The sequence below is a fragment of the Acanthochromis polyacanthus genome, chromosome 8, assembly GCF_021347895.1.
Source record: "Acanthochromis polyacanthus isolate Apoly-LR-REF ecotype Palm Island chromosome 8, KAUST_Apoly_ChrSc, whole genome shotgun sequence".
NCBI lineage: Eukaryota > Metazoa > Chordata > Actinopteri > Pomacentridae > Acanthochromis > Acanthochromis polyacanthus.
The window spans coordinates 2011409-2034507 of NC_067120.1; the positions used below are offsets into that span (position 1 = coordinate 2011409).

General features: G+C 42.6%; 1 protein-coding gene across 2 annotated transcripts in view; it reads right to left on the reverse strand.

The window, feature by feature from the left end:
• Positions 1 to 7657, reverse strand: part of tmtc2b (transmembrane O-mannosyltransferase targeting cadherins 2b) — a 99926-nt gene extending 92269 nt beyond the window's left edge. The window contains exon 1 of one of the 2 annotated variants that reach the window (XM_022203103.2): positions 7123 to 7654. In XM_022203103.2, coding sequence (XP_022058795.2) covers positions 7123 to 7205 — 83 coding nt within the window. In that variant the 5' untranslated portion in view covers positions 7206 to 7654. Of the gene's footprint in view, positions 1 to 7122 lie in introns of both variants that reach the window. The other variant, XM_051951417.1, reaches the window with a different exon arrangement.
• Positions 7658 to 23099: the final 15442 nt, after the last annotated feature.

Here is a 23099-nt window from a genome sequence, read left to right on the forward strand (position 1 = left end):
AAAAAGACTGAACAGACTGGTGAGGAGGACCGGTTCTGTGCTGGACTGTTCCTTGGACTCCATAGAGGAGGTGGGTGAGAGGAGAATGTTGGCAAAGCTCACATTCATCATGGACAATCCCTCTTACCCACTGCATGACACTGTGGAGTCTCAAAGTAGCTTTTTCAGCAGCAGACTGAGACACCCAATCTGCAAGAAGGAGCGCTATCGCAAGTCATTCATTCCATCTGCTGTAAGACTTTATAACACCAGCATCACTGGTTGATGTTAACATAAAACTGGACTCTGTCACGTCATCCTTTATCACATAATCTGCACTCTTGAAACCATTTGAATATTTTTATGCTTAGAATTGTTGTTTTATTGTTCTTTATTGCTGCTCATACTGTATGATGTGTGCTGCTGTAACATGGGAAATTTCCCCAGTCACGGGGAGTAATAAAGGATTATCTTATCTTATCTCTTATCTTACTCTTACCCACAGACATTGACATGTGGTGGCACTGGAGCAGATACAGGATCACCAAGGTCAGCAGGGTTCATCCTCTGAGGACATGCTTCATATTTCAAAACAGACAGATTCAACAGAGCTTTCTACAGTGTCTTCTGAGGCCCATTGTTGTGCCATACATCCAAGAACATCACCTCATGTTGCACCCCAATAAAACAAAACTGCATCTTTCACAGTGTCCTTTTATTGTGGGCAGTCTAAGGCACACCTGTGCACTAATCATGGTGTCTAATGGATTATCTCAGCAAAGGAGAAGTGCTCACAATCACAGATTTAGACAGATTTGTGAACAATATTTGAGAGAAGTGGTGATATTGTGTATGTGGAAAAAGTTTTAGATCTTTGAGCTCACCTCATAAAAAATGGGAGCAAAAACAAAAGTGTTGCGTTTATATTTTTGTTGAGTATAGAAGTCTTTTAAGGTATTGGTTGTTACACTGACATGCTGATTTACAGAAAGTCATACAAGGGATTGTAGAGGGAAAATAATCAATATTTCCACACTTCCTAATGGGAAAAAATCCAGACCTTCTTTAACTTGCAAAAACAGTGAGAGGTCTGCTGGACGAAGAAGCCTGAGCGCAGCATGGTTTTACCCGTCAATACATTGATCACACAGTGGATGCTGCCTTCTGATTCTTAAGGCAAATTCATGGTCTCCACGTCTACGTCGACTGACAGACGCAGGCTTTGAACTCGGTTAGATGATGCAAACATGTTTCCAATGTTACAACAAAAAGATCACACAGCAGTCTGCTATGCATCACACCTAATAGAGAAAAGCACACACAGGGCTCCATGTTTGTGAAAGCCTGGCTGTTACGGCGCTTTTTACAGGATACAGCAGCAAAGTATAGCACCGTGTCAGTGATTATTCCTGAGGTGTGCCAAGCACTGTGAAATAGCCAGCAGCTGCATTTTGTTCCCATCCCAAGCACAGTGGGCAGACATAGCGCTGGGCTTCTGGAGAATTTGGAATTTCCCACTGTGTTTGGGCACCGTCGACGGAAAGCATGTAAAAAATCAAACGCGCCTCCAAAGGTGACTACAGTAACTACTGTTTTAATGACGAGCTATAAATGTGCAGATAACGGCAAATCTCCTCACACAACGTCTCCTGAAGCGAGCACGCATTTTATTTTTCCTGGCACACGAGTTGCAGTGGATACAGACCGCGTGGTCACAAATTTTGGGTTGCACGGGGACGTTCGATGAGGAATACGCACGGGTTCTTCGCAGACTTGGGCAGATGATAAAATCAGTGGCGTGCCGACACGCAGATCCTCGCAGACACGGAAAGCATGAACTGGCCTTGATCCAGTCCGAGGAGCGATCCGGAGGGCCAGAATGGATAGGTAGGGAAAAGGAAGTCCCCAGAAAGGCAACAGGAATGCAGTGTTTCTCTGCAATGTGTGCGTTTCCACACTTTTTACATGTTAGGAAGCACACCAATAAAACACTTTCTCAAGTTTAATCTCTATTGCACATTTTCCAAGCATACAGGTATTTCAGGTTTTTCCCGTCTGCCCTCACCGCAGGGAATGCAGCGCAGAGGCCAACAATTTTTAAAATGAACTTCAGGAGGTGAAACTCAGCAACCACGATGCAGTATAACGTAGTCTGATGACAGCGAGGAGGAGAGAGAAGAGCATCGTATCGAGTCAGCTGTTTCCTATTAACCTAAATATGAACTCACTCCATCCAAGACTCCGATGCTTCAAGTAATTCTGTGGGGTTTTGCTGGTAAGAGAAGAAACTCACAAACACATCACAACCCCTCATTAATGGTATTTTTAGAAACAAATGACTCTCTGCCAGGCTAGCTTATCTTGCAATTGTGGTGAGGGTGAAAATAACAATTTCTGCCCTCACTGGCTATCTGTTGGAAAATGAGTGCTTTGGAAAACTGCGATCCAATCTATCTGTGGTTAAAACATCGTTAATCTCTCCAGGCTGGTGTGGCTTAAGCCAAGTCTAATCTATTTCTGTTTTCTCATTGATTTTCTGTCAAGTTTCTGTGATACTTAAGCATCTTGAAAGAAAAATGAGAGCGACATTGGACCAAAGTTTGGTAAGAACTTTTCCCATTCGTTAAACGTTGGCAGCTACTCGGCCTGGAATGTGAACAGTGTCAGCTTGGCACAGAGCACGTGTTTAATCTGTAAATGATGCTCAAATCGCTCTCTTTCCCCCATCTGAGGATATCTATTAGAGAAAGCGTGGGGCCAACAGCACTGGGCAGGATGCCTCCCACATATCTCCTTCCTCTCTTGCCAACAGGTTGCAACTCGTGGAGGTCTAATGAAAGAAACACAAAGGTTCCTCCAGACTCATCACACATTGGAAACAAACACTTCCATGTTGTACGAGCGGCTTTGATCATCTGCTTGTAGTTTTAATTTGGCACTTAGACCTACAACAAGTATTTTTTTTGTTCCAAAATGGCAGCAGTTGGAACAAACTGTGAACACGACTTAGTTGAAGCATTGTCACTGCATGTTTGCACAAATACGAAACGTTAGCATTCATTTGGAGCCATTTTTTAGCCACGTGGCAAATATAACTCCATTTGTTTTTTGTTGCTAACTGGTGCAAAACTAAGCGGATTATTTTGTCTGTCATTTGGTGTTGGTAAAGTAACATGCAGTGGCTTTGAAAGCTTTTTTGATCAGAAAACAAATACATGCTGAAACACATCGACTTAAAAAAAGCTGCAAAGCTCCGTTAATGACTGGGAGTCAGCAGAGCCCAGTGATAATTTATTCTGGTTTTCTCACTAAAAAGCTTTACAGTGTTCCAAATGATGCCAAATATTGATTTTAGCTCATTTAAAAAATAAGATTATATGAGTTTATGTTGTTTAGTAATGAGTCCATCTTCATTGGAGTTATTATGTGCCGCCTGTGTCATGGGGAACTTTGATGTCTCCATCCTGGCAACGACAAACCAATCACAACATCCTCCAACTGAACCCACTTCAAACGTTCCCCTTCAAACTGGTGAGGGGAGAAAAAAAGCCTAAACTGCTCACCAAACGGGACCATCTGGAGGCACTGGATGGTGGGAGCTGGAGGCCTGAAAGGCTTTGGGGGGGTTGAGGAAGGGAAGGGAAGGCAGACAGGGAAAAAGAGAAAGAGAGAGAAAGACAGCAGAGCAGCTACATCTATGAAACCCATGTCGTGAGTCCCTCTCTGCAGGCAGGACGCTAATTACAGGGCGCAGACAGAGAAAGCCTGACTGGGGAAAAAAAAGTGGAGATACTCAGACTGCTGGGTTGCCGCCCTTGGGCCCTCAACATAACCGCAACGCTAACCAGCCAGTCCTACAGTATAGGCTATGAGAGGAAGGTTCCAGATCACTGCACTGACACACGGTGCCAAACAAGAAGCACTCATGGGCGCAGACGAGTCCACGTCAGGACAGGTAGCCGAACACAGACTCAGACGGACCACACAGAGCTGTAGAAAGTCTGGCATTATGCTTTAAGGCACAGATTTAAGACACACAAATTCACAATAAGTCACAGCTCCCACCTACTTAACAACTGAATAAAATCCAACAAAAACAACAACAAAAAATAAAGATGCACTACTGATTTTTTCCATAACCACACTGGCACGACCATTAAACAACATGAGTCACCACCCAAAGCGGTGTGTGGCTGCTCTGCCATCATGGAACCTAACCTAAGTGTTTTTGGGTTCTGCCCTCCATCCCAACTTCTCTAATAAAGCTTTAGGTGCACGGAGCAGGGCGGCGACTCGTCTTTACCGACCGTCTGAGCGTTATAAATCACCGGGCCATGCCCAGGGAGGCTGCGTCCTTCAGCATGACCTGCAACCTTCACACATCCTCTCACAGTCGAACCGTACGCCACCAGGCGAGGGCAGAGGAATGAGGTAGGCGCAGTTCATCACATCCATCAGGCTCCCGACAGCGGCGTGATAATCCATAAAGCCAGCGTGTGTGGGTTGAGTGGAAATATACCTTGAAAACAGTTCAGCGTTTTCAGCTGTTAAATGGAGAAAGCAGCTACATTTCTGGCCTCGCTGCTCCCATTTTCACCTCGATTAACCTGCGGCCCAAAGGTCATTTTTAATTCAGAAAGTTGAAATTCAGCCACCTCCAATCAAGCCATTCATTAGATGTTTTCTGTTACATTGCAAGTTTGCGGGAAGTCACAGAGTATTGCGCCAGTAATTCTCCTGTGACATTTATCTGAGCTCCCCCACTCCTTCACTCAGTCCTAACTGCAGGTTATAGCAGCAGAGATATGAACTACATGACGTATGATTCCCATTTTCCAGTGCAAGTGTCAAAGCTGTGTATGTGCTAATGATGAGTGCGTCCAGGGGAGGGAGAGGAAAAGCCCCCCCGGGGCAATTTGGCACTGCGGAACAGGTCACTCTTCCAGGCTGTCATTTTTATCGAGGGAGGGGCAGCGGCTGACTGCAGGGTCAGAAAACTGCCCTGCATGGAATTATGTCTGCGAGCCTGGAGGATAAAAATTGAATAACACGTGTAAACTAGTTTTTTTCCCCCCCATAATATGGAGTACTTTTATTTTCCCCCATAATGTCCTCTGTGACTACATATGTTTGCTCAAATTAATGTGTAACCACTGAACACACATTTGATAATGCGGCTAAGAACACACAGCGACATTCTTCAATAGACAGAAAAAAAAGCAACAAATTATTCAATATTCTGCTGCCAGCCTGAGACTACCAGCCAATCGACTGCTAAAATCTCAGGTGTGTTTTTTATGCCAGCTTTGCAGCCTGCAGCCATCTGACACACACCAGAACACACACCGCACTCTTGGACTTTAACTTCAAATCACTGGCTGGGTCGAGTCTGTGCGTCGCTTTCACAGCCAGGAGGAGAGCTCAAACACAATCTGTCTTCTCACAGGCCAGAATCAATGCTGCACTGTGACAAAGCATCCATATTTGTTTCCTGCACAACTATTTATCATAAACATTCATTTTCTGTGTTGTTTTTTAATTGAAAGCACACTAATTAAGACATCAGCTCTGGATGTTTGTGTTTGAAGCGTTATATTCTGTGCTCCTTTTATGAAAATTATCCTCTGAATGATCCATAAATTACTGTCAAATCCACACTTAAAATAAATCTCATTTACAGGCTGCAGGGTGTTTTGGTAATGACAGGCCGGTAGTTTGATTTATCGCCATCACACATTCAGTATTTTCCCTTACGACAGCTTCTTTACCATCACCAAGTCACTTCAGCTTTTATTTCTTACACTAACGCAGCATTAGCAAGTGAGATCAGTCCGTGTCCACAACCGCTTTACTTAGCAGAATGATATATCTCCGTCGCAGCCACCCTTCCTCCAGCTCCCTCCATCCATCCCCCAGTCGGAGCCCGGGGGGACAAGAGACGTCTGCTAATCGCAAGCCTGAACACATGGCGTTAAAAAACAGATAACGCTGCATGACAGAGAGCCAGCGATGAAAAAGAGATGGAGCACGGTTTCAGAAGGAGTGGACTGAAAATATGTTACCATGAATGCTTTGGCTTTCTGTGCTGCAGTAAAACTTGGAGACTCGAGGCTGTCCAGCAGCAGAGGTAGACTCTCACCTCTCCACTCCCTGACAGATTTATAGACGAACACCACCATCCCTCTCACACAGAAGCACCTAACCTGAGAGCAAAGTGCAAAATCACAGCAACACAACTGCAAGAAAAGTGTCAGACTTTGAGGGGGAAAAAAGCGACAAACAGCACTGAGTGGAGTTTAGCACAGGAAACGCACCACGAGTTGAGTGTTAATGCAGCGTGTGTTCACTAAGCTGGGTGTGTTTTCATGGTTTCACCTACAACCTGCTGAAGCAAAACACAAATAAATATTCAGCTGAGAGCTTGAGCCTTATATCTATAAATATCAGCTGATTAATAATCATGATAGGAAGATGATATAGAGAAGGAAAATGGAAAAAAAAACTGTTGATGCCTCTGACCTACATCAAGGCGTGGATGGTGAATAAAAAGCCCGAGGCTCTGACAACCATTCAGCCATCAAATATCAAAAGGCCAGCTATGAGTAATGCATTACCCCGCTGCAGCCGCTCAGCACGTGCACTGATGCCTCTCCAGCGGGTGTGGGTGACAACTTTGCCTGTTTTTAAGAGGGTTAACAGCTCTAACTTTCACCAGGATGCACATTTTGGACGAGTTTGGAGAACATGCTTCTTCCTCCAGAGATCAATTAATTCCTCTGCACATCTCAGGACTTTAGAGCAAGTCCAGACTCTGGAGACTGCAGGGATTACTTACAAACTCCAACCTAGAAGTGATCCTGGAGAGATGTGGTGAAGCAATGCTGCAAGAAGATGATACTTTTAGAGGAATTTTGGAAGACAGCTGCAGGACTGATAGTGATTTTCAGGACGGCTGCATTGTGATTCCACTCTACTGACACCTGATAGCTGCCTTCAGGGAGATGCAAGTTGTGTTCATGCAAAGAAACTCAGCTGTCATGCAATGAGAGTTGCAGGAATGAAGAATTATGATGAATCCTGCGCACAATAGATGTGCCACAGCTGAGGTGTGAGTGTGGATGTCGTTTCATTCACTCCAAGTACCTGTCATCGTAGCAGAAATCGGCGCCCAGAGTGTTGACATACAGGACCAGAGCCACGGCGCCGCACAGCAATTCTGCAAACATTTCTGTCTCGAACACACGCGCGGGGAGGAAATCACAAAATAAAACAAAAACAAAAAAATGAAAAACAAAAGATGCAAAGCGAGAGAGAGAGAAGAGGCAGCGGATCCTATCGGCTCTCTACTCCCTCTCAGTCCCCGTCTTTGTCAGGATGTCTCCGCGAAAACAAGTCCATGTCCTCCCCCCTCCTCCTCCTCCATCATCCTCGCCGAAGTGCACAAAGTGGATAATCCATAGGTGGCTTTATTTCTTCTTCTTTTCTAACCCATGTTGGGTCTGAGCCCGAGAGCTTGTCCTTCCTGCTGGGTAGTTGGGTAGAAAAGAGGGAGGAAAAATAAAAGAACACAACACGGGAACGAGCAGCGTTCAGTGAATCAGTGACAACATGCCGCACGCCTCCCCGACACACACAGAGCAAAGCAGCTCTGATGCTCCGCGGCCGCTGCCGGATCAACGTCGTGATTCACAGCGACGTCAAGTTAGCGGCGGTGACGGGTGCAGCTTCCGGTTGGACTTTCAAAATAAAGCACTCTTTGTTCTGTCACTGATAACGGTGTAAAAGTGCGCAAAATATTGGGAAAAAAATGAAATCCTTTAAAAAACAAATCTGTGACATCCTTATTAACCATTTGATTCACAACATGGGTCAATAGATACCCATATTTCAGTGAATATGGATAAATTATGACCCATATTCCACTGAATAATGGTATCGTTTGACCCATGTTGTGCATCACAAGGTTAAGACTCATAAAATGTAAAAGAAAACGTTTTTAAAGCTTTAAATCTTGTGAGCAAGTTCCCTCATTTTTACATATAATAAATAAATAAATCTAATTATCCACATCCATATTCGCTTGCCTGCAATTTCCTACATGCCAAGCTTTACTATGGAGGTAAATCAGCTCCACTTCCTCTCCCTCTCTCTCCATCTCCGTTCACTTGACGCAGCTCTGATCCAAACGCATGCTGTTAGTAGAACTCCTGCGCATGCGCACACTCACCCTCTTCCACAGACGGGGATAAATCACACTACATGATGCTGAGACCCGTTGGTAGGGGTCAACTGCTGCCGCTAACAGCAGTCCATAATGCAGAGGTGGTCCTCAGAGTGAAGTTTCCGGTTTATAATCCATGAATTCCCCATATAAATGTACATTTCAGTATCGTCCTCTGCAGAGTTTGCCACCATCATGAATGGGAAATGACTGTAATCTATCACAAATTGACCAAAATGTAGTATTAGCTAAATATAAAGCTTGTTTAGGCCAAGTAATTTCCATTCAAGTTAGAATTTATGTGGAAAATGTCCCACAACCTTTGATATTAATCTGCCTTCAATGTCCTACACAGTGATCAAAGCAGCTGTAAAAGAATGTGATGCTTTTATTCCAGTTCATCTTCAAAAATAAAAAAAGAACTATAATATCACTGCTGCTTGTAAAAGCTCACATTATAGCGATTCTTGTGATTGAAGGGGCCGGACTTTTGTCGGTCAGTTGGCTCTCTTTAATCTAAGGAGGTGGCTATCTGATGAAATCACAAAGAAATAACCTTTTCCTTTTGCTGATGTGAGGAAAAGGTGACACACTCATCACACTGGAACCCTGGGGGTCTCTGAAATGTGATTTCAGTAATTGCTTTGCTCTGATTTAGGTTCAGATGTGGTGTACTCCTGGCCCTGCAGTGACCACTAGAGGGCTCACAGTGCATAAAGTCTGTTGGGAGACGATTCAAGTCCTTAGGCTGTTGTTCTAGTTGCTGATGTGTGTTTGAATGCAATATCTGACCTTAAGCAAACCCAGAATTGTCTGTTTACGATCTAATATCTCATAAATGACTCATTTATATCACAAAAATAACTAAAATGATGAGTTATCAGATTATAGTCATATTTTTCTCAATTATGAGCAACATATTTTAATTTCCAGAAACATTACGCTGCATTTCCTCCTATTCTGAAGTGTTCTTGAACTCCTTTCCACTGTGGATATTTCACAGCACAAAGAGGAGACCGGCGGCAAAGAAAGAAGAAAGGGGAAGAAAGAATAATTGTAAAGGTGCTTGACAGACAAAGCGAGTAGCCTGGCCCTTTGCGTTTTCATTCAGGGTGGTTTCAATAGACAGAATCCATCCGTCGGTGCTGCTTTTCACAGGACAGCAGCAGGACACGATGATGGAACACACTTCAGGAGTTAATTAGACTTTATTTCTTTTTTGCTTATGATCTATAATTCACTGTCGACTGATTATGCAAACATGAGTGAGTCGCTGCTATTTTTCCATCAGTTTCAAAGTATGAGCAGCAAAAACAAGCAGACACCTGACTGGTAGTGTGATTATTTTATGAACTCAGGATGATGTTAAGTGTATGTATAGATGCTCTTTTTTATGCTATAGGTGTCTCTGTTTATATGTGTTGCAGCTTTCAAACATTTTCTTCTACCCCACTTTTTTTTCTGTGGAAAAGTACAAATATTGCACTGGAATTAAAAGAATTATTAGTATTATGAAGAAAAAAATGTATCGAAAATAAAAGTACTCGATGCAACAAAAAAAAAGGGGGGGGGGGGGGGGGGCCTTTTTTGGAGCAATTTTCTTGATTAACACTTTAATAAATGACCAGAATTTCACATCACATCACCCAGAAACAAAAAGAGAGAACTTCAAATTTCGTTCTTCTTCATTTGAAAGGCAGCTAGAATTCCCATATTATTTAGTTCTAATGAAAAGCAGAACATTCTCACATCTCAGAAGCTTTAACCATTAAATGTTGAATGAATTCATCAGTTATGAAGGTCTAGCTGCTTCTTCCCTTTCTGTCAATCCTTTGGTTTACTAAGCTAAACTTTGAGCTAATTTTGTTTTATAAATGCATTCTGTTAGTAGCAGTCACACTAAGACATACATTTGCAAAAACTTATTTACAAGGATCAATGTAAATCATTTCAGGTTCATTAAGTTTGGCAACTTAAGTCCCCCTGCTGCCTTAAAAATAAGATTTAACTGCACCTATGAATAATTAGTTCAGAATCATCATACGAGTTGGGCAAATGTTAAACTAGTTAAATTAACTGTTCAGGTTTAATAAATTTAAGTTGAATGAACTTGTCAATAGAAAGTGGTTACAGACAGACTTACTTTTCTTTAACCTTTTCTAAATTTAAGGAGTTTGTTTCTTTATTTATCCCTGAGGATGTTCAGCCTAAACTGGTGATACTATCTGTGACCAGAGTTGGCACAAAGACAAGCTTTGAGGCTGCTGCAGGTTACAGCTGGAGAATTACTGGTCTGCATTTAACATGAATAAGTACTGAGTTTATGCTTAGAATTATTGGTATTACTATTAAGACACAACCATGCCTTAATTTAACATGTATTAAAGACACAGAGTGCTTCCATCATGACTGTTTTCTCACACTACAGCAACAACTCAGGCATTTCTCAATTCTAAGAACACAAGTCCGTTCTCGCGTTCTCGCAAGACCGGACTTGGCAAGAACGCGAGACCGCAAGTACGGACAAGAACGCATATCGAGAAACGGCCCTCATCTCTGGGGAGTTTTAACTCTCCAACAGTGCATCATGGGTAGTCTGCTTATATTCTAGTTCTGTTTATTATACATTAATTTCAATGAATTGAGTGAACTCATTGCTGTTCGTTCATTCTGTTCAGCATTTTGAGTCATGGTGCCTCAACTTATATAAACTCATGTTTATAAAGTATACGGTAGATATAGTGTATAATTTCTTAGCTTTTTGTCTGTAAAATCTCTGTGAAGAAGTTGCACTGAAGCTAAAAATAGTTTTCTCTGAACTATAGCAAAGTAGATTGCAAATAGGAATTAAATTTGCAATACAATACAGTATTTTTTCTTCATTTTTACATTCAGATACAAAATTTGATGCAGATGAAACCACATGATAGTAGAAGCTATATGCTAATGCATTAAATATGCTTTGGATATCACTTACAGTTTGCTCATAACAGGGCTGGACTTTTAAAATGATTGCAGTGTATTTTTAAATTTCATTCAGTGTGATACTTATTCGACACTGATCAATGGATCCTTGCATGAACTGAACTCTTAACTTCTCTTGCGTAACGTCGCAGTGGCAGAGGATTGTATATTTAGGGAATCAGATTCAGTTCTACTATTTGAAACTTCTGTGTGGGAGCGAGTCACCGTAGCTGTTCTCCATGCTGATAAGTCCTCAGCTTCACACATGTAAAGTAAAACCACGTGCATGTGTGGGTGAATGGGAGAGAGAAGAGAACCCTGGCGGGGGTGAGGAGGGGGGAGGCGGGAGTGTTGCCCGATGTATGTGACAGAGAGAGACCTCCCTGAACGGATCCTGGTTGGAGGAATTACAGGGACACTGCTCTGGCTGTTTGATAATTACAGGTTCAAACCTACGTCTGAGCCCCAAATCGCTTCTGCACGGAAAAAAAGAGAAAAGAGTCGTGAGTGTGGTAAAACAGAAAGTGATGCTTAATGCAGACTCTCTTAAATATGGCTTTGCATGAAGCCAAGCGGCTTTATCTGCTTTGCGGGTGTTTCGGAGGGATTGACGGGATATCAAACCAGAAAAAAAAACATGTAATATCAGCAAATAGTTGAACCAAGAGCTGCCAGCAGGTAAATGTGAGATGAGAACTGAAAATGTGCTCCAAATGCTAACAATTTACCACATGTTTTGTGCTGAAATAATGTTAAAACATTCATTCTTCTGCATGTGACAACCTGATACCACAGCGGCTAGCAATCAGCAAAAAACATGAGATCATTAGCGTGAGACATTAACTTTGGGTTTAGATCGAGACGCCGCTTGCTCAGCAGCAAACTATCATCAGCAAATTACTTTTCCGCTTCAGAGTTGATGGTGCAGTGGACGAAAACATAACGCTGACGGACAGATTGAGTGGAGGTAGGAGAGGAAGGTGTCCATCAAACACGGAGCGGTGGCATTTCCATTAATATAATTTGTTGTTCTCATTTTCATTAGGGAGTTTAGCTGCTCTGTGCACCTGGCAGGCCCATTAACTGTGACAGAAACGCAGGAGAGGGAGGTTTGATGGACCTTTATGGCGCTCTGGTCTTTGGAGATTCAAGCTACCTGCGATGTCAGGGAGATTACATTTGAACCTGTTCCTTTTAAACATGGAGATACCAGCACTGTCACACGTATATGCTCAGTTTGCTACCTCCCAGTGTGCACCGGCGCATAGAGGAAAACATTTTCAATTTAAAAAGCAATTAAATTCCGAACAGAGGAGCGAGCAGAAAATCCACGGTATTATCAGAGCGCCAAACTGCAACTCGCTATTATTTTTGGAATGAACTTGCCTGGCTTGATGGTGCATAACCTAAAGGTTCTTTGACGGTTTCAAGAGAGCCACGTTTTATTTTCAAGTAACCGCAATCATCTAAGAAGTCCATCAGCGCGCTCTGCGTCTGCTTTGAACCCAGATGCCCCCTCGCAGCGGCAGCCTCGCAGCTCGTCTTTCTCTCAAGTCGAAGCAGGGAAGGAAAGTCTTGATCTTTGGCAAAGAAGGGAACGCTGTCTTTTCTCTCCGAAGGCAGATTCTTGTTATTTGCCAGGTAAAATGAAAGCAAGCTGGAGTATGTTACTCGTGGATGAATAACATTGATTCCTGCTTTCTTCTTTTCCTATCGCCAGCCACCTGAAACCATAATGCAAAGTTGGAGAGAGTTCAGCGTATATTTGCGCTGTTAACCAGTCATTCACGTGAAAAAGACCTGACACAGCAGGAGGAATAGTTAAGTTTTAACAGCCAGCGAGAGAGGCGAGAGTGTTTATTTATGGCTCAAAGACAGAGAGGAAGGAGGACAATAAAAACTGTCCACAAGAACAGAAGAATCATCGACAAAATGAACTGTTTCCATGGTGGATTTCAACACTTTACATCAAACCTGTTATGTTAAACGTCCACTTTAATTTGTGTTATCATTAGCAAAAAACGGTTCAGAGACTTCAAATTCTTTCTGCTTAAATTCTCCACAGGATGAAAACGCCAACACAGCAGCAGCCCTGCTATAAATAAAAAACAATAGATCCTCAAGTTAAGTTAAGCTGAAGCTCTGCATCGCCAAGAGCCCCCATCTGTTTATGCTATACAGACATAAGCATTGTCACAGGAATGCTGTGGCTTTTTCTGAATGCCATTTTTTTCCTGTTAACTCAGCCCAAGGAAAGGGGATAACTGCAAACTGATCAAAAGATCACTCTAGTGGCGTATGGGTAGCTGTTCCAGAGAATATGTGTCCCGCCAGCCGCATGCCGCCTCTGTCCTCCTCAGCACAGGGGCGCTCATTCTCATCTGCATAATGAAATTACCCGCAGCAAGGTCTTTCCACGGATGAATCAACGTCTCCGCTCCAGAGACAATCACTGAAACTCCCGTTATTCCTAACCTCTGCCACCACATGACTGGCACCGGACTGACGACGCTGCACAACGCTGCCTGCTGGATGCATACTTGATCCTTTTGTAACCTTTAAAAGCTGCTAAAAAAAGCAACAAAAAACGTCTAGCTGACCGCCTTTCCTCTGTACAAAAAGCTTTGTTTGTGCTTGATAAATTCTCTCCGATATTCAAAGCAACCAGACAGTATGATTTTCTTGGAAGCAGATTTGAGGATAGTTTTGTGAACCTTCCACTCCAAACCTCAACAAAGACTCAATAAAACCCAATAGCACTGGGCTATAAATAAGTGAAATAAAGAAGAGGAATATTTAAAGTCACACATACAATTCGAGTCGTTGTATATATAAGTTTCATTTGTGTGATCATCTTAATAAGATGGACCATTTCCATAGTGCATAAAGGCCCATAAATATGTTCAGTGAGAAGTTGGTAATGAACACGGAGCTGAACGTGTCTCAGAAACCTGAGCTGTGAATCCTGCGGCTACAGTTGAGCTGCTTAGTGCCAGAAAGACAGGTTGTGAGTGTCTGGACGCTTTGCTCATGCACACAAACCAGAGTGTCTGTTTATAAGAGTGTGTGTTTATGCATCAATCTCAGTTGTTTCTTTTCTTTTTTTTAAGTGTAACATTTGGTCCTCGGCCTGAGTGGCTCTGATGAGAACCACAGCTGATCTGGGCTAATGTGTTCTGCAGAGGATTTTCAGAGAAGAGCCAAGTTGGACGGATCCTTTAAACATCAGGCCTCTTCTGCCTGCTCGCTCTCCTCGCTGTATCTGGAAGAACCACGCCAGAGCAGAGACAGCTATGAATAAAGGTCCCGGTGATGTTATGGAACTGTGCATTTTTTGTTTGATGTCGTGTCTTGAGACTCGCACAGAATTACACGGTGGCTGCTCATGAGTCTCTTGGCTCTGCCACAGTTACGCAGATGCTTGAATGAGTGAAATCCTCTGTAGCCGGCGCAGACAACCAGAGGATGGAAACAAGGAAACATGTTTATGAGTAGACTACCACTCTTTCTTTGACTAATCACTTGCCATGAAGAAACAATGCAGGCTTAAAGTTTTATACTGGGCCAAAAAACATTTAAATTTGATGTGGCGAAGGAAAGGAACAACTACCGCAAATACAAGAATTCTTGTACTGAAGCAGCTAGGGCTGGACCCGAATATCCCAAATATCCGAATATTCGTTCGCTACGGCGGTAACCGGATATTAATTTTGGTATCCGTTACCGGGCGGAACAAATATGCGGCGTTAATGTCTTCCCTCCGCCTTCGGCCCACATCGGCTCATCCCGTCATGTGATCACATAAACATATACACATGTCTATAACATATACACATATGTCTATGTGATCCCCCCTCCACCCCCCAGATGAAAATAGGCATATTCGGAGCTCGTCTCTTCCCTTCGCCTTCGGCCCACTTCAGCAAATCCCGTCGTGTTCGGCTCATCTCGGCTCCTCCATTCATGTTTGTAAACACCACCTGAATGGCCGGGTTGCTGCAGACTCTGACGTCACGCTTCACTTCGTTGCATAAACACAAGACAAGATGCCGAAGACCTCCGCTGTTTGGGAATTCTTCAGTTTAACTGAAGACAAAACAAAGGCAGTGTGCAAAATTTGCATCCGGGAGACCAGACGATTGGATCTGAACATTTGGGCCGTCGGACATTAGGCAGCGTAACGAATATTCGGATGTTTGTCTTTAATAGGGCTTGAATATCCGGAGACCAGAACCCACTGTTCGGGCCAGCCCTAGAAGCAGCTAAATGTAATGTCTCTGATGTTTTTTGATGACATCTTGTGATCTTCTTGAGATGATGTAATTTCTTTTTACACAAATATCACAGCATGATAACAAGCGGTTGGCCAATCAAGGCCATCCATTTTACTCACTTTGTTCTGATCAGACCTGCAGCATAAAAGAGAGTTGGTACAGAGAAGTGAAAAATGAAAGGAAAAACCAACATTAAATGTTTTAGTAAGGTGTTGAGCTTGGTGTTGATTGAGTCTCTGGAACTGAACAGAGACTTGGACTTTGAGAAGATTGGCTTCCTTGAGATTCCCTGATTTGGTGTTTTGATGCTGGTGGTCCAAAATCCCCTACAGGTGTTCAAATGGTTTGAGGTCTAGTGATTGCAAAGGCCGTAGCATGAGTCACATCATTTTGATCCAACCATTCATCGACCACTTTTGTTCTATGGATTAGTGTGTTATCATCCTGGATAGAAATGTTTCACCATTGGATAAAGGTAATCACTCTTGCCTCTAAGAAGACAAGTGGTGCTAAAGCATGCTAGTTAAAGCTAGTATAGTCACTGGATAATCCTATAGTAAGGGTCAAGAAATCAGGCCTATGCTTTAAAACTCACACACCACTGCAATCTCAAATGTGCATCAATCTTGTAATGGTTTATGCACTGTAACCCTACTGCTAGCATAATATCCTGTTCAGTGTAATTTTTTTAATGGATCGTTCTTGCTGACTCTATCTTATCATGTCCTGCACTCACATCCCCAGTCAAATGGTAAATTATCTGCTCTTATAAAGCGCTTCTCTACCTTAGCAGTACTTTAAGTGGCTCACAATGTTTCCCATCTACACAGCAGTGGGGATAGTGCTGCATGGAAGACGCTGGCCTGCCATTAGGAGTTGGGTTCGGGAGGCAGATACCCTCTCTATTTTTAAGACCAGGCTTAAAACGTTCCTTTTTGACAAATCTTATAGTTAGTGCTGACTGGGTGACCCACAGGGGTTCGGCCTGTGTCTTCATTGCACAGCTGACTCCCTCTTGGACGTCCCTTCGTTCTGCCCCTAGTCATGCTGCTATAGGCCTATAGGCTGCTGGGGGACTTCTCTTGATGCACTGAGCCCTTCTCTATCTACCTTTACATTTAATATGTATACCGTTATTGCAGTACATTCACTCTGTTTCCCCCTGTGCTATTTCTCCGAGTGTCCCTGGTCCCAGAGCTGGATGCTTCAGATCTGCGGTTGATGTTCCACCAGCTGGTCCAGTCTCCACCATGTCCACTGTGGGATGCTGCTGCTGACCTTCCTCCAGCCCTCTGCTTCCAGCTCCCCTTTTCCACCAGACAACTCTGCATCACCCTCACTATACTTGTTATGCTAATCTAAATACTGTTTGACTTTTACTGCTAGCTATATATGGAGTATGTTTAATGTCAGAGCCGTACATCATCAGAGTAAACTATGAGTCAGTTTTCAATGTTAGCTTATACTTTGTCTGTGTCACATATCCTGTCATACATGTATCCAAATGTGTGTTGTGCTTTCCTTGCTTTCCCACCCCTCCCTCTTCTCCCATCCCTCCCCCTTGCCCTCCTCTGTCCTTCTCAACCCGCCCGGCCAGCAGGCAGATGGGTCCCCCCTATATAGAGCCGGGTTCTGCTCGAGGTTTCTTCCCTGTTAAAAGGGTGTTTTCCTTGCCACTGTCGCCTTTGGGCTTGCTCTGGGGGTCAGCCATATGGGTTCTGTAAAGCGTCTTGAGACAATTTGACTGTAATTGACGCTATATAAATAAAATTGAATTTAATTGAATTAGGAGTACCTTCAGGTTCAGTATTATACCACTGACCTTGAGCTGATTGTACAGAGCCGTTCTTCTGTATTTCTTTACGTAGCACACTAATGCATGTGCACCACTATCATCCTATTTACTCATGTCTGTCCTATAGATCTAAATGCAGACACCACTTTCATTCCTAGTTCCTGTTGAATCATGGCCAAGCTGAACTGCCCTTGTGACTGAAGCTCCTGTCATCTGTGCCCCAACAATCAGCCCTCTTTCAAAGTCACGTATCTTTTTCTCTTGCCAATTTAATGCAAAACTAACTGGGTCTGTTAAACATTTATATGTCCAACAAATCATAATTTTGCATCAAACAACCACAATTCAACAGCAGTATTGATCCACGACAATATCAGTATTTTAGTTCACTAAGTCAGGAATTGCAAATGCAAGTAACATTACCTTCTGTATCATCATCTCTGTGGTTGCCATGGTCGTGTATCGAGACATAAATTATGAAGCAGAACCCTAAGAACTCGAAAGTCTTTCTCTGTGCTGCTGCCCCCAGTTTCTGCTGCATGTTTAGATTGGTAATGGAGGTGGTGGAGGCGACTGCTCTCCGTCTGAACATACCTCATAAATTTTATTTGCAAGCTGTCAAAGTCAATCCATGCTACCTGCCCATAATCTCACCACTAAGTTGCTCTTAAACTCTGTGTGAATGTGATGATATAAGCTCAGAGTAGCCATAGACGGAGTGAGAGGTACTGCATCACGAAAGCATTTGCTAGTGGGAAGAAAAGTCAGTTAATTCAATTTCTGGAAGACGCTCCTGAGAAAAGAGGTTTTATTGTCTGTCAGATGTAAGTTATCAGTCAAATCAATTTCATCAAGATGTTCCTCTGAATTTCATTAGCACAGACATCCAGCTTAAACTGCAGGCTTTGAGCATAAAATGAAAATAAAACGGGAAGGACGCAGAGTGGTCTCAAGATGTGTCTTGCATCAGCAGTAACGCCTCCATGGCTGCACTTCTTTACTGTAAACACACTGTTTGATTTATAGCGGAGTGAAGACATAGTGGAGAATGACTAGTCGCTGAATGCTAATGTGCCGAAGTTAAGGCTTGCATACAAATGTGTTCCCTCTTTTCGTCTTTGCCAACACACTTGTCACACTATTTCTCTCTCTGTCCTCCTCCGCCTCTATTTCTCTTCTGCGCCCACTCCTCTGCTTGCTATTGCTTTAACTAACTTTTGTGTTCTCTCTCAGGAAACAACACACAAATTGACATATTGTTCAGCTCGTGTTTTCTACGAAGCCAGATAGTTTCAGTGGCGAATACAACGTGCAAGCAAGAGAAGGCGAGTGGCTCCAGTTCCTCCAGTTTCTTTGTCCGTCCTTCTGCTGCGTTCCTTTTCTTCTCAGCTTGAATAGCATTCAGAGCCAGAAATTCACATGGTGCTTCAGTGTTTAAGTGGAGCCACACACCAGGATATTAGGCTGGATTGATATGAAGGGGACATGCAGTAACCTCTGTTTAGGGCTAAAAGATGTGCATTAGGCTGTAATTTACCCATATAATGTGGTTTAGGCGATTATGTGTGTTGTACTTCAGAGAAAACCCCACATCTTTTTTTAGTTAATAATGTCGTTACACTTATGGCAGAGCAAAGACGAATGTCTTCGGAGACAAACAAGTGGGATCAACTGCATAAGAAATGTTCAAAAATCAGCACTTTTCTTACCAAATACATAATAACTTCCATGTGTCGTTGGTCTAATTCTGAGATTTAGTGACATTTTGTGCTGATCCTGTTCCTTTTCATGTTGGAATGAGTGTAAATCATCCCTGTAACATGTATTACCCAGAGCCCTGATCACACAAGACATACTACATTTGGATTTGTTGTCAAGAGATTAAGGAGGAAAGCAGCGCCAAATTCAACTAAATGGAAATGACATCTAGCTCTTAGCTGTTGTGTACCATGATGACAGATCTGAGCTGAGCTACTCTCCAGGATACACAAAAAACAGCAGAATGAAGACACCGCGACCTCTGAGTATGACATACACGCCTGATATTAGTAGCGTCTTTGCACTGGATGTCTCCGGTGCCAAATTTTTCAGTGCTGTAATGATCAGTCTGAGTCGGCATTGCGTTTTCTAAAACAGGACAACAGCACACGGGCTCTCATTGCGCTCTGGTCTGCCAGCTCACGCAATGCAAGGCCAAGAGATGACAGATCCTAAACAAAGGCTGACTGCTCAAAATACCACAATACCACAAGCAACTCCAACATATTTTCCATCAAATGTAATGAAATTGGATTTAAATGTCACATGTACAGAAGAACATCTGCTGGGCTGAAAGCACATGAATTTTGACTCGGACAATTTATTATGATGGGTCAGTAAAAAAGAAAAAAAATCTGAGATGACTAGGAATGCGTTTTCTTACTCAATCCTTTGCTTTCTTGGTGTATCACAGACATATAAGTGAACGTAGCAGCAGCAGGATATTTTCCAAGGAAAAAAAGACTGAGGTGGAGCATGAGTTGTTTGCCATTGATTTCCACTATTCCCAGATTCCAAAACTAGCAAGCAGTTCATCTGAAATCTAATGTTTAAAAAAGAAAATCTGATTCATAAGTGCCCCTTGAGCAAATATTAGACTGTGCTGATAGATTCTGCAGCCTATTATTGTTAATCAGGACTGAATAAGTGACATGCAGTAACAAGAGAGAGCCCTTCTCTCAGTGCACAAAGCATACTTCTTCATTGCCAAAGCCTGGGAGATAATAAGAAGAGAAAAATGGCTCCAACTCTAAGCAACTGAAATTACAAAGAGTGCTGTGATACTGCAGCTCAGCAGCCTCGTATCACAAATAATGACCATGAGTGGAATTCCTCCATACGCATAATGATGTCTTTTGTCCTCTGCAGTGCTTTTGGCTGCTGTGATATTTCAAACTGTTTATATCATCAGCTGGGATTACACAGACCCTCTGCTCTGCAATTCCACCGCACTAGCCTGTGATATGGGATACGGTGTCACTGAGGCTCTAATGGGCCCTTTAATCTGCACATCCTTTCAGCACGGCGGCCAGACGCTGCAGACATGGGTGGGGACAGATGCGGAGGATGCAGAGGGAAATATTTTGACTGGCGATAAACAGCGGCTTGATAATGTTTGGACATTTTTCCGCAACATTTCAATTTTGAAGAAGATTGTGTTGTGCAGGTCTACGTGTTTATTTGAACGTGTTTCTGTCTCGGACATCTGGAAGTGATTCAATGAAAAATTCGACCTCTTTTTGTGTACTCAGATCCACTGTGGGTGTGCGAGGCCTCTTGGTTTTGTTTTTCAATGCATATTTTTCAATTTTTTTCTGATAATGCAGGTAATTTTTACATCACACACCATACAGCCTGTTGTAAATGTTGCATTCTGTTAAAAAATGTTAACCAGGATCATGTAAAGGTTCTGACATTTTAGTGAATTAGTTACCGTACCAAAGATAGATTGGGAGATTCCAACAGGGACCTTCCCTGCTACTCGAGAGGAACCAGGGTGGCCTCACACATCGTTTGGCAAGTGGATGAAGTTGCTGTAAAACCAAAGACTGCATATAAAGTTGGACAAACCCTCTGTGACATAACACACAGGTTTTCTGAATCGTGGTTTTAAAGCTCAGTGGTGGCTTTGATCGTCACCATTAGGGATAGACCGATTATCAGCTCGGCAGATTATCATGGAGGATAATTTCCACTGTGCTGTTCTGGGAGAAAATTAGCTATAGAAACCAAAACTGTTTCATGTACCAGGCTTTAAATGTGTTTATTTCAGCTGTAAAGTTGGACATTTTAATACTGGTTTCTCTGGGATTGATTGACTTCTGGAGACAGCCTCTAGTGGCCATTTGAGGAACTGCACATCTGTGTTCGCTTCATTTTTCAACCCTGCAGGTTACTGCTTGTATAAAACACTATTTTCACACTCTTATCCACAATCTTCAACAAGGTTACAGCTAGGAAAGGTGTCTTTTTGATATAAATAAAAGAAGAAAATGTTGTATAATGTCTTCTGTGTTTTTAATGGGGGACAAAGTTTGATAAATGAACCCTGGCGAAGCAATCAGTATCTAGTGAAAGAAAGTATTGATTTATCAGCCTCTGCTTTCTTGATTTTGACCATTTCTTTTATAATTGGCCTCTTGTGAGTCCCACAAAATTAGACTGTAGAAACACAATTTATTTTTTTCACTAGTAAATCGCTGCAGCACCGCTCTGAGGTAAACGTGTCGTCTGAACTACAAGATCTGGCAACCAACCAGAGTCTGTCTGAGTAACAGAAAGACACATTTATGAGTTCTCATTTAACGTAAGTGGTCCTTTATGAAAAGACTGTAAATGACAAACTGTAAAGGTCTGAGTGTTGCTAATTCATCACTGTCTTTGTTGCTGTGAACACTAATGGCACGCTTTGAGTTCCAGACTGTGCATGCGTTGAAGCAATATCAGGTTAATGATGATGATAATGATGATCAGTGGGTGGATCAGCCCCGAATTTATCACGCAATTTTCTGTCCTTGCTGCAATCATCTAGTGAAGGTTACACAAAGTTCAGTTAAACAAATTGTTTTTATAATGGGGAGAGAAACACAATCATGAAAAAAAACATGAAACTCTGCTTCACTTTTCTCCAAAGTCAATGCGGACATTTAAACTTTGAACAGGACATGAATAATTTGGTCAAAAGAGGACACACCTGTTCTGGGAGCTAGTAAAGAAAACATTATGTGATGAGGAAAGTAACAATAAATAAATAAATCAAAGTAGCTATACAGTGAGTATATAATACTGTACAGGAAGTGTGAAGATCCAATATAAAAAAAGACAAGAATGCCTTGATATACAGTAATAATAATAATAATAATATGATGGTTTATAGTATGTAGACCAACCTGGTATCATGTAGGTCTATCGTAGGCTATTTCACCTTTGTTTCTGCAGCAAAGAAGGGGATGAACTCCTTCTGTACAAATGAAACACATGCTAGCCTCTTTGGCAGCTCAGAAATCAGGACACTCGACCTTCCTGTAGACGGCATCAGTACGGCTTTGTGTCGCTCTGCGTGCCTAAAATGAACTAAATTTCACTGCTTTCTAACAATGGATGAAAGTCTTGTCGTGTAATAGCACAATACGGAAACTTTTTAATGCCTTTGGATCTGATAATTGAACTAATGTGTTTAGGATGTTGACAACCACCTCTGGCAGCCAATAAGTCTAATTTTCCACTTATTCCTTGCAACAACTTTCCACTTCCCATGAAGAATCTTCTTTGGTTCCAGCACAAGTTGTTCAGTGTGTCTATTCCAATATTTTATTTTTTACTCTCTGGAGGCAGTGATGCAGTTTGTTTTCTGCTGCAAAACACACAACAAGCCTTTGCAAAGCTGAATGCATTCTGTGAGCATCAAGCAGAGCACGCAGGGAGATCGCTACAAACAACAGGATGTGACAATGCAATGCCCCGAGTGGCCCTCGCCCTCTCGGGTTTAAACCGACATGCAAACATCTTGAAGCGCTTAATCAGATCAAGGCTTCCTTTCTTTCTCCTCATGTAGCCTCTCTCCTTTAGAAGTGGCGGGACCGAACACACTCCACCCATATGCAGCATCCCAGAACGTGTGGACAGAAGTCTGCGAGAAACCAAGCGGCCTCTGGCTACACGCTTTGATGAGGAGGACCGGTGGTTTGTCCACAGGACGGAAACGCAGCAGAGGAGATAGTTTTCTGTTAGGTCTCTGTAAAGCTTCCTTCACTGTACAGAATGATGCATGTTCAGAGTTTGACAAAAGTTTTCTGATTCTTCTGCTGAACCTGAAATCTCACCTGAA